The following is a 12,497-nucleotide window of genomic DNA, read 5'->3' as shown; positions in this document are numbered from 1 at the left end:
AACACTATAATTTGTTAGCTCTGTTTTAAAGAGGTAAAAAGAATCTAACAGTCTCACATCACAATGGATACTAAACCCACCTTGAACCTCAGTAAAACACAAACAGGAAAATGAATAAAATCAACATTCCTTTTTCATTGACTGAAACCACTCCTTGCCCTCCATAACTACTATAGCAAATATGAGTCACCTACTGTTCTCTAGAGGGTTGCCTACAGATCACTCCTGTTCTGTATGTCATTATTACCTCCACGTGCCATCCTATACCTTCTCTCCTTTATTGCTCTTCTGTCCATGATCACCATTCCCATTGTTCAACCAATCACCTTCTCAATTCCTCACTTATTACTACACACTGTTGCTCCTGCTAAGGGCACCTTTCACTTACAGCCACTAATCATCATACAAAAAGTGATTTACCAGACATTATTGAGTATCTACTCTGTATGACTAAAAGTATGCTCTGGGAATACAAAAATAAGGAAGTCACAGTTCCTACCATCAAAGACCTCAGCCTAGCCAGAGGAACTGACAAGTAACTCTTACAGGATGAAATGGACAAGAAATATGAATACAGTAGTAGGAAATGCAAATGAAGAAGAGTTTAATCTGTTTATTTGGGGGATATGAGGGATAGCTGTAGAAAAGAGAAAACATCTTTTTTAGCCTTGTTGAATGACTGTGAGTCTGTTGGGCAAAAAAGCACAAGCAGAAATGTGCAGATGTAAAGGTGTAAAGTATGCCTGGGAACACTAAGTACAAAAAAGCATGGACCAGGTGGCTGAAGAGGGAGAGCTCAGAGATGAGCTCAGAATAGTAAGCAGAGTCCACAATGGTGTCACACAATAGCTTCTGAATTTATTGCACAGACAATAAGATGACATCATTTAAGCAGGTAATAAATCATCAAAAACACTTGTCTATTTATAGTACAGAGTGATGAACAGGTGAACATATCCAGCAATGGTCCCTACCCCATAAGAAACAACAACCTAAAGAAGATAGGACTGAGACAGGGCAAATTTAAGGAGAAGAAATACACAGCTAATTTTATCAACATTAAAGTTACACATGAATTCAATAAAGTATTTATATTATGCATTTCCACTTCTTTTTCCTTTTCATGTTTTCTCCAAGAATTTGCAAGGTGAAAAGCAGCCAAAAATGAAATTATTTAGAGTTAGAAATCTTTTCCCCAGATCTTTAATCATCTTTGTGATTCTTCTCTGAACCCACTCCAAGGGAATGAAGAATGCTAAAAGCTGCCCTTAGAGAGTGAGGGCAGCAGTCGAGTGCAGGAATCAGAAGGGAGACAAGGTAGACCAAGCTCCATGTTTCTAATACAAATACTGTGCCATGTTTCATTTGTACTCCTTTCAAGAGCTCTACTTTTTGCTGGGAGTCTCTGGCTATTAACAAGGCTTTTTATTAAAGGTTCAAATAACATGTCATAGCACCCACCTTTTTGGATCTAATAAGCATATTATTCCCATACAGATGGACCTTCTACTTCCCATATAGGGCTTCAACAGACCATGCTAAACTATAAAAAGAAACTGACATTTTATTTTATTTTTTTTAAAAAGAGAGAGAGAGAGAGAAATTTTTAATATTTATTTTTTAGTTTTTCGGAGGGCACAACATCTTTGTTTGTATGTGGTGCTGAGGATCGAACCCGGGCCCACGCATGCCAGGCGAGCAAGCTACCGCTTGAGCCACATCCCCAGCCCAGAAATTGACATTTTAAATGACCAAATATTTCAACCATTCGTAAGTATGATTTTACATGAATATTTACCTTTTTAAGTTGGTCCTGTCACCACTATCTGAGCTTGCCACAGATGAAGTATCATAGGAATGAGAATCAATAGTATCAATGTTTAGCAATGTAGGATCCTCAAGAACAAAAGACTCATCTTCATCATCAGTCTAAATTGGAAGAAGAAAGAACAACACATTCAAAATTCAAAATATTCTATGAAACAAGTCAGATAGGCATTAATGGGTTTTTCCAAAGCATTCAAATACTTACTTATACTTTTCATCTCCATTCCACACATTCTTATTCACCAGAGAGGCACAGAACAGAACTACCTGAATTAAATTTCAACTCCACATAGATCTCACTCTCTACAAAAAGTTAATACCAAAAACTTCTTTCTTATAGCAAGAAGAAGCAGGAACAGTAATGCAGGTTGATATTAACTGCAAAGTACTTCTTCAAATTCAAACCTGAACAAATGTTTTACTAATTAACCAACAGCCATTGGCTAATTAAAAGATAATAAATATCACCTGACTTTAGTCTACCATAAGAAATATGACAAACAGAAGAAAGGCATTCTGGATAGGAAAAAGCATATGCAGTCACAATGATTTCATACTATGAATTTTTGCCCATGGAAAAGGAAGTAGCCCAAAATGGCTGGAAAACAGTAGAACTTGGAGATGATCTTAGAAAGATAAGCTGAAACCCAAACTGTAAAATGCCTTATATTCCATTAAGCTAAGTGGCAGCAGGGCCCAAGTCTATCTTGTTCACCACTGTACCCATAGTGCCTAGTACACAACACCCGACACATAATAATTACTCATTTAATGAATTAGTATGCTAAATACAGAGGGCAGTGGGAAGGCAACTGGGATTTTAAGAAGTGGAGAGACATGATGGAAACCATATTTTAGATACAAAAGGGGCAGTATGAAAAATGAATAAAGTAAGAGGGAGAGAATGAGACACAGGGATTACTAAGGACCAGTGAGAAGGCACTGCAATGTCAGGGAAGAAAGGAAATTCCAGCCTAGGAATGTGGCAGAGATCAGGAGAGGTAATGATGAAGGAGCCATCACTGAGATAAAAATCAAAAGTCCTTGGTTACCATTTAATTGTGGGGAAAGGAAAGGCAAGTGGGAACACAAACAGGATTCCAAGGTTTCCAGCTTGAGCAACAGGCAAAAAGAGAGACCACAGACTGAGATAAGAAAACACACAAATAGCAGATAAAGCAGGATAAGGCGCTGGTTTTGTACAAGTTAATTCTGAGTGACAGATATTAAAGAAGAATGTTCTAATCCTATCTTCTTCTCTTTCAGCAGATCCACCTCTGCCTTACGTTTCCAATCAATGTGTTTGATAAAGCAATCTATATTGATCCCCATTTTCTTTTTTTTTTTTTTAATTTTATTTGTTGTTTTTAGAGTTACATGATAGTGGAGTGTATTTTGACATATTATATGTACATGAAGTACAACCCATTCCAATAGGATCTCAATCTGTGGTCATACATAATATGCAATTATACTGGTTGTGTATTCATATATGAGTAAAGTTATGTTTGATTCATTCTACTATCTTTCCTATTCCTACCCCCTCCCTTTCCTTTATCTGATCCCCATTTTCTCTATTCATTCCAAGCTATTGATTATTAACCTTGAGGAAGGTAATAGTCAATTCTACTTGCCTATTTTCAGTTAGCAGATTCTTGTCCTCCAGCACTATTTAACCTTGTTGACCATTCCCTACTTCTTAAAAATTTCTCTCCCCTTGATCTGGTTGATCTCGATCTCCCCTAGATCGATTCTTTCCTGGTTCTTCTCCAATTTATGTGGACTCTTATCAATCATGTTGTCTAGCTTCTTCTCAGCCAAACTTTAAAAGCTGTTGTTCCCCCAAAACTACAGTCTTAGCTCTCTCCCCACTTCACACACTTTCTATTTGATTAACTTTGTCCATACCTATGGTTTTAAGTACCATATTATGCTAAAAATACTACAAAATCTGTTTTTAGTACCAATGTTTCTGTTCAGGTTTAGGTCTTTATTTACAACTTATTTTCAGATATCTCTGCACATAAGTCTGCTAAGAAAAGGGTTAGCACTGGCAAGGACACATTATGTTACTTGAGAACTATAAAAGATTGAAACAACTGCTGTAGAAAAGAGAAAGGAAATAATTCAAAAATAAGAACTGCAACACCAAGGTCTTAAGCAAGAAAGTCAATTAAAACCTTATTTGATTTTCTAAAGCAGCCTGGGGACATAATTAAGGAAAATAGATTAGCTAAGTTAAGCCAGGCTTATAGGATAAGTGAAAGAAAAAGTTAAGGAAATAAAAGAATTCAGGATGTCAAGACCGAATTTAAAGCTACTGCCACATAGTAACCAATTTTCTCCAAACTGATACGTAAAATCTACACACTCCTATCAAATTTCAGATAATTTGTGTGTATCTACGTGTATGTAAATCAATGAACTGATTCTAAAACTTGAGTGGAAATGCAAAAGACCAAGAATAAGCAAAGCAATCTCAAAGGAGAATAACAAAGCTGGAAAACAGATATCAAGACCTATTATAAAGGTTCAAGCATTAGAATGTAATATTGGGGGAAGCATAGACACACCAATGGAATCAGGTCCACATACACATAATCCCCTGACTTATAACATAGGTGACACCACAGATAATACTCCCCTCAGTAAATGGTGCTAGTGGACTCCGCACACTAACACACACACACTCAAAATTCTAGATGAATCACAGATCTAAATGTGAAAGGTGGAACAATAAAAATTTTAGGACAAAATAGGATAATATTATCATGACCTTTGGAATTAGCAAAATTTCTATAAACATGACACATAAAAACTAACCATAAAGGAAAACTTTAATAAGTTGAACTGTATTAAGAACTTCTGTTCATCAATACACATTAGTATAGTAAAAAAGTATCTTATAGAACCAATGAAGATTTTTGCAATAAATATATCTAATATATCTAGAAAAGGGCTTTTATTAGCATATATAATAAACCACTTTCTTTTTTTTCTTTCTTTCTTTCTTTTTTTTGGTGGTACTGGGGATTGAATCCAGGCCTTATGCACTCTACCAACTGGGCTATATCCCCAGCCCTAAACCACTTTCTTTAAAAAAAAAAAAACCTCAAGAGAATTAACTGGACTAAGGACAATCTGTAAAACAGATATCCAAAAGGCCAAAACATATGACAAAGTATCCATCTTCATTAGTTTTCAGGGAAATTCAAATTAAAAACATGATATGATAATGCTATACACCTGTAAAAATGAAAGGCCAAAGCGAAAAAGAAAAATTCAAAAGCTGACAAGTATGTAAGCAGTAATCAGAACTCTTATATATTGCTCCCAGAGGTATATACTGATACAAATACTTTAAAAAATGGTGGAGCTGAATACAACTATACCTGATGACTTACCAATTATCCTAAGGATGTGCCTAAAAGTAATATGTAATGCATGTTTTTTTTAATTTTTTTTTTGTGTGTGTATGCATGTGTGTATACACCAAAATCCATGAATAAGAATATTCTCTGCAGGGCATAGTAGTATACACCTGTAATCCCAAGAGGCTCAAGAGGCTGAGACAGGAGAAGCACAAGTTCAAAGCCAGTCTCAACAACTTAGGGAGGTTGGAAGCAATTTGCAAGACCCTGTCTCAAAATTAAATTTAAAAAACAGGCTAGGGATATAGCTCAGTGGTTAAGTACCCCTGGGTTCAATCCCTGGTACAAAAAAAAAAAAGTAGAATGAATACATAATGTAATATACATAAAGAATTTTATACAGCAATGAGAATGAACAAACAATTACATACAAAAATATGAACTGGGCACGGTGGCGCATGCCTGTAATTCTAGCAGCTCGGGAGGCTGAGGCAGGAGGATTGAGAGTTCAAAGCCACCCACAGCAAAAGCAAGGCTCTAAGCAACTTAGTGAGACCCTGTCTCTAAATAAAATACAAAACAGGGCTGGGGATGTGGCTCAGTGGTCAAGAACCCTTGGGTTCAATTCCTGGTAACCCCCTTAGCCCCCCCAAAAAAGAATGAACCTAAAAACATAAGTCAGACACACTAGAGTATATATTCCATGTATACACATGTATGTGTACAAAAGTACATTATCCCATGGATATGAAGTTCAAAGCAGGCAAACCAATCAATGGTAAAAGTTAGAACAGTAGTAGACAGAATATAAGAAGAGCCTGGGATGCTGGTAATGTTTCACTTCTTTATCTGAATTCTGGTTACAAAGGCTGTTTCATTTGTGAAAAATTTACCATGCTGTACACTTATGATTTGTGCACCTTTCTGTATGTGTGTTATACTTCAATAAAAAGCTCAAGAAGACATTTCTGCCTGTACAATCAGAAAGTAGGATCAAAGTAAACCCAGAACCACTCTGAGACTGGGAAGTTAGGAAGCATCAAGAGACTTGGTCTTGATGAAGTCAAAGAACAAGTTTAATGGAAGTAAGGAAATGGTAGGAGGAGGTTATGGGTAAAGAATAGAATTTCAAAATTAAAAACCTCAGAGACAACAAAGTTTCAAAGAATGACAGGCCTAGCAATATTATTTCATGATCTAAGTTCTTAGATCTAGGATGTCTTGGTAATCTCTAACTTTTCATTTTTAAAAATATCTTGGATGTCTTTTTCTTCCAGCCTCCCTTCAAGTTAGTATTAATGAACATTATAGAACACAGGCATCTGCGTATCCTAGAGCAAAGACTTATTTACATTTCTGCTCCTTTCATTTTTTAAACTAATCTTTTTAATACTGTCCTCCCCTATAGTCTTATAATGGTCTACAATTGAAACTATCTTTTCTTTTACTTATCTACCTGCCCAGCTCCCTGGAGGTATAAAGGCTGGCCAATTTCCAATCCCATTTCTCTCTCAAGGACACAGTCATATAGCACTTAATAAGCCCAGCATCTAACACCATGCCCCAAACACACCATGCACCAAATTACACTTTGATAACTGTATTATCTTCTCAGTAAACCACTAATGACAGTATTTATTGTTACTCAGAGATAAGAAGGTGTCCAAGGACAGTTTGTCTTCAGTATGAACTACAGTCTTATTCATATGAGCATTATTTTCTTTGCCAACATTATATAAAGATGTACAAATAGGGCATTATATACAGTCTTCCAAAATTATTTTCACTTCACACTTGGTAAGATAATTAAAATGAGAATGAGATTAAGACCATGTTAACAAAACTTACTAAATCTTCTCATCTCTAAATGAAAAGATTTCCCTATATTAGAAAGTAATAAATAAAGAACATTTCACTGTAACAGGATACTCTTTCAGGGTCCAATGCCACCTTTGTTAAAAATAAAACTGCATAAGTCTCAATATAGATCATACAGAACATTTTGAAGTTAAAATAAATTCAAAGTAACAGTCACATCAATCTGATGTAGAAAATAGAAATGGAAGCCATAAAAGATACAATTCACAAAGAAAGTAGTTTACATTCTACGAAGTACTGTCTACAACCCTAAAAGTACAGGTAAAGAAGGGATACAGACAGCTCCAATCCATTCAGAGATACAGTTATCAGTGGGCATTTATGTTGGGGAACAGTTGCATCCTCATCTTTTGGAAAACAAAACTATAGATCTGAAATAGATTTATACATATAGTCTTTCCCAAATTATAAGCTGAAACCTCTAAGAAAAGTCTTAAGAAAGTTTTTTAAAAGGTCAAAAAGACTGAGCTGAAGAGTTGTTAATAGTACATAACAACAGACATATTGTCACTGACCATGTACTCTTATAAATCCCTTTGATCTGCCAATTCAGTAAAGAATAACACCATTTCAAAGCTAAAAAACTTCCTAATAAACACATTCTTCATAAAATAAATACTAGAACATTTGTGTCCTTCGTGTAGAAGAGTGATAAAGCACACTTTAAGATTGCAAAATGCTCTTTCGTGTTAGAGGATGAGCTATTTGATGATCACCAATAGAGATAACTAATCATTAAGAGTACATAAACAAATCTTAAAAGTAAAATAAATTTAATATTTCAATTCACTTAAGAAAAGAAAAATATGTATTTATATTCATTCATTACAAGCTAATCATGCCCTCTACCATATTGAGTTATAGCCCCAGTCCTAATAAGATATATTTTTTAACTCTGCCAAGTGTTGGACATTGTGCTGGGCACAGAAACTAAAGACAAACAAGATATGGTTTCTGCCCTTAAAAAATTCACAATCTAGATTAGTGCTGTACAACAGAATTCTCTGCAATGATGGAAATATTCCATACCCATGCCATCTATTAGAGTACAACATGTGACTACTGAACACCTGAAATACGCTTTGTGCAGCTGAGAAATTGAATTTTTACTTAATTGTAAACAATTTAATTTTTAAATTGACACATTTGACTAGCAGCTACTATATTGGGTAGTGTAAATCTAGATACATCAAACTAACCCAAAAGTATTAAAATCAATACTACAAAATAACAGTGATCATTAGTATTTACTTACCTCATTCAGTATGCTTTCCAGTGTTGGAGGTGTATCAACTTGAGGAATATCAAATTCCTTGTCATCAATCTAAATAAAGAAAAAAAAACAATGCTCACATAATGATGCCTTTCCCCTTATCATAGTAAGGGTGTTTTAATTTATTAGAACCATGGTCAATTAAAAAAACAAACTAAGTACCATGATCAGTCAACTCAGTAATCCATGACAAGAGGGTAAAATCAAAATGTTTCAAAACTGTCAACTTTCCTATCTATACATTCAGTGACTATCAAGGACATGTATGCACAGACTGCACCATCATGACAGCCTGTTCCAGAAAGCTTTGCTATAGAACTTTTACACCTGCTTTGTGAAACATGATAAAACAACTAATTTCCTAAGTTTAGACATAAGTCATAAGCAACATGCAAAAATGTGACACCATGTTTCTTAGCTATTTCATAAATTACATGAGAGATGATTAATTCAAGCAACTTGTCATTAAATACAGTGGTAGAGACTCGTTAATATAATATTCAACCAATGGGGGGAAAAAGTTGCTGTGTCAGACAAGAATTCTAAACCTACCACTAGCTCTATGACCTTAAAAAGTCATTTAATATAGCTGCAAATCGGAATCTTTACCTATAAAATGGGTTGTCATGTTGCTGTGAGAACTTTGAAGATCAAATGACGAGAATATCATTCTAACCACTGCAATGGACCACACAAAGAGTCACAGTATCTCATTAAACTATCCACAGACAGATTAAGAATATCTGGGTCATAAAATACTCTCTAACCAACACTTCGATTAAAATCATCACTTGACAAGAGTTAAAATTTTACCAGATCATTTTTGAATTCCAGTTCCTTGTCCAGATCTATGTAAGAGAATTTTGAAAGTGAAGCTTCTAGATTAAAAGACTTATTCAATTCCTCTTCAGTAGTCTTGGCACAAAGGTTCTGTTCCACATTTTCATGGTCTGGTTCATTTTCCATATTTACTTTTTATAAATGTATTCAACCAATCCAAGCAAGTATTCGTCTTCTTTTTGGCTTTAGAGTGCAATGATTTGAATCTCTTTTTTAAAACAAAAAGAAAAGTATCATTTAGATTTGTCAATTGGACATTCCAAAGACTTACTTGGTCAGACCTCACTCAGTCATCTGATTATAGGCAAAGAAAAACTGACACTGAAGTACAGGGTAAAATATGGGGGGAGGGGTTCCCACAAGAGCATAAAAAAGGAACAACTAACTCTGATTCAAGGAGTCTGGGAAGTGGTCCACCACCCAAAGTTATGAAACTGGTTACAGTGCCAGTCATGAATTAGTATGGCTGAGATTGATGTGTCTAATAGCATGAAGGTACAATTGTGCCAAGAGCTACAATTAATACCTTCCTCGTGTTCCCAAATCTCAGGGTAATTCTTCATTCCCCTGGAGATAAGCATATAGACCAGCTTTGTGGTTGGCATCCACATGGGGCCACAGATGCCTCAGGGAACTTAGTACAGACACCAAGAACACAGACCTAGTTAGTTAATACAACACTAACATACCTAAGGGTTCGGACATATTACAGGAGACCCCAGGATAAAATAACTACACATTCTACCAGAGGTTTCTATAAAGAAAGACAGTCATAGAGAAACATGGACTTTTTCAGGAAAAAATAAAATACTAAAGAAAACTAGACATGCTTACCTTTTTTAAATATTTCACAGCTCTAAACAACAGAACCCTATGATCTAGCAAAAACACAGATAATTTGGTATACTTGCAAGATTATCATTTCTGAAAACTAAAAATGTATTTTAAAATCTGTATAAGTTTAATAATTTAATATTAAATATTCTTTTCAATGTTTTGAGGTAGTATTGCAATTAGGCTACGAGACTTAATTTTTTTTAATCCACTTAGTTGTGCCAATTTAGAATTAAATAAAAATATGAAAACAGAAACAAGATTAGAGTAATAATGATAATAAAAATAAAGGTTATTTTGTTTCTTAATCTAGGTGTTTTCTTTTTTTTAGTATTTATTTTTTAGCTGTAGTTGGATACAATATATTTAATTAATTAATGTGTGTGTGTGTGTGTGTGTGTTTATTTTTTTTAATGTGGTGCTGAGGATTGAACCCAGGGCCTCATCCATGCTAGGGGAGCACTGTACCACTGAGCCACAACCCCAGCCCTTAATCTAGGTGTTTTCCACAGTACAGTATTCTCCCCTTATCCAGTTTTACAGTCTGTGGTTTTAGTTATTTATAGTCAACTTTGATCTGAAAACATTAGATGGAAATTTTTCAGAAATAAAGAATTCATGGCTGGGAGCGGTGGCGCATGCCTGTAATACTAGTGGCTTGGGAAACTGAGGCAAGAGCATCACAAGTTCAAAGTTAGCCTTGGCAACACTGAGGTGCTAAGCAACTCAGTGAGACCCTGTCTCTAAATAAAATACAAAATAGGGCTGGGGATGTTGTTGAGAGCCACAGCCGAAGGGGCCCCAGCAAACTTCCAGCTGCCGGCTGATGATTGGCTCACAGCAGCCCCAGCAACATCTAGCTGATTGGCTCCTCTGCGGTGATGCTCATTGGGCTGTTTCCCTGCCCTTTCAGACCACGGAGCTGCTCATTGGGGGACTTTTTTGGCTCCGCCCACGTGACCCAGCCAATCGGCCTCAAGAGCAGGAGGATTGTGGGAGGTGGAGAGAAGCTTGTGTGGGAGAGAGAGGCTTGTGGAAAGCCGGTGGTGGCAGTTGAGGCTCTGAGGGTTTTTCCTGAGAGGCTGTTTTGTTTGGCGTGTGTGGTTCTAAAAATAAAGTTAGTTTCTTTTGGCAAGTGGCTCCTGATTGTGCCTAGCCAGACTGCGGCAGGATGTGGCTCAGTGGTTGAGTGCCCCTGAGTTCAATCCCCAGTTAAAAAAAAAAAAAAATAGTAAGTTTTTAAATTGCTTGCTCTCTGGATAGTGCAATAAAAACCCCTGCACCATCTTGACCTATCCCACTGAGAATGTGACTCATTCCTTTGTTCAGTGTATCCACAGTACATACACTACTCACCTGTCAGTTACTTAGTACCTGTCTTGGTTATCAGATCAACTATCACAGAATTGCAATGCTTTATTAAAGGAACCATATTTTACTTAATAATGGCCCCAAAGAACAAGAGTGGTGATGCTGGCAACCTGAATATGCCAAAGAGAAGCCATTAGTTGTGTCCTTTAAGTGAAGATAAAAGTTATTGACATAATAAGGAACAACAACAACAAATATGCTAAGGTCACTAAGAACTACAGTAATAACTTATCTTCTATCTATGACATTGCAAAGAAGGAAAAAGAAATCTGTAGTAGTTTTGTTATTGCACCTTAAACAACAAAGCTTATCACCATAATCTGTGATAATTGCTTCATCATTCAACTCATGTCATCTCATCATACAGGCATTGTACCATATCATATCATCACGAGAAGGATGAGTAGAGTAAAATAAAATATTTTGAGAACAAGAGACTACATTCATATAACTTTATCACAGCATATTATTATAGTTGTTATCTTTTATTATTAGTTGTTATTAATCTTACTGTGCCTAGTTATAAATTAAACTTTATCATATGTTTGTATATACAATTGACTCTCCATATATATAGGGTTTGCATCCATGGATTCAACCAACCACAGATCAAATATGTAAATTTAAAAAATCTGCTTCTGTCTTGTCATCATTCCTTTAACAATATAACAACTATTTACATAGAATTTACATTTTAATAAGCATTATAACTTACCTAGAGATGACTTAAGTATACAAGAGGATGTGTGTAGGTTATTTGCAAATACTGCATTATTTTATATAAGGGACCCCTGTGTCTACAGATTTTGGTATCAGTTAGCTGGGGGATCCTGGAATCAGTCCCCCATGAACACTGAGGGATCAGTGTACATAGTTCAATACTCTCCACAATTTCTGGCATCAAGTGGGGATCTTGGAAGGTATCCCCCAAGGATGGGGGGGGGGGTGGTACAACCAGCATATCTCAGTGCAAAACTTCTTCAAACTACACACTGCACTTGGGGGTATACTCACCATTACTACCACTAACCCTTAGCCCCACAGTGTACCCTTCATAGGGTTCATTATTCCTTAAAGTTAAAAAAAAAAAAAAAAAAAAAAAA

General features: G+C 35.7%; 1 protein-coding gene across 2 annotated transcripts in view; it reads right to left on the bottom strand.

Annotated features, from left to right (window-relative positions):
- Vps8 (VPS8 subunit of CORVET complex) overlaps positions 1 to 12,497 on the bottom strand; it is a 254,264-nt gene that overhangs the window by 232,306 nt on the left and 9,461 nt on the right. For both annotated transcript variants that reach the window (XM_048804017.1, XM_015499948.2), the window contains exons 2-4: positions 9,163 to 9,397; positions 8,332 to 8,400; positions 1,799 to 1,929 (exon numbers count right to left, since the gene is read on the bottom strand). In XM_048804017.1, the coding sequence (XP_048659974.1) occupies positions 1,799 to 1,929; positions 8,332 to 8,400; positions 9,163 to 9,315 (353 nt within the window). In that variant the 5' untranslated portion in view covers positions 9,316 to 9,397. The remainder of the gene's footprint in view (positions 1 to 1,798; positions 1,930 to 8,331; positions 8,401 to 9,162; positions 9,398 to 12,497) is intronic.

Source organism: Marmota marmota, unplaced genomic scaffold (assembly GCF_001458135.2).
Source record: "Marmota marmota marmota unplaced genomic scaffold, marMar, whole genome shotgun sequence".
Taxonomy (NCBI): Eukaryota; Metazoa; Chordata; class Mammalia; order Rodentia; family Sciuridae; genus Marmota; species Marmota marmota.
The sequence above is the reverse complement of the archived record's forward strand: the minus strand, read 5'-3'. Positions and strand labels throughout refer to the sequence as shown.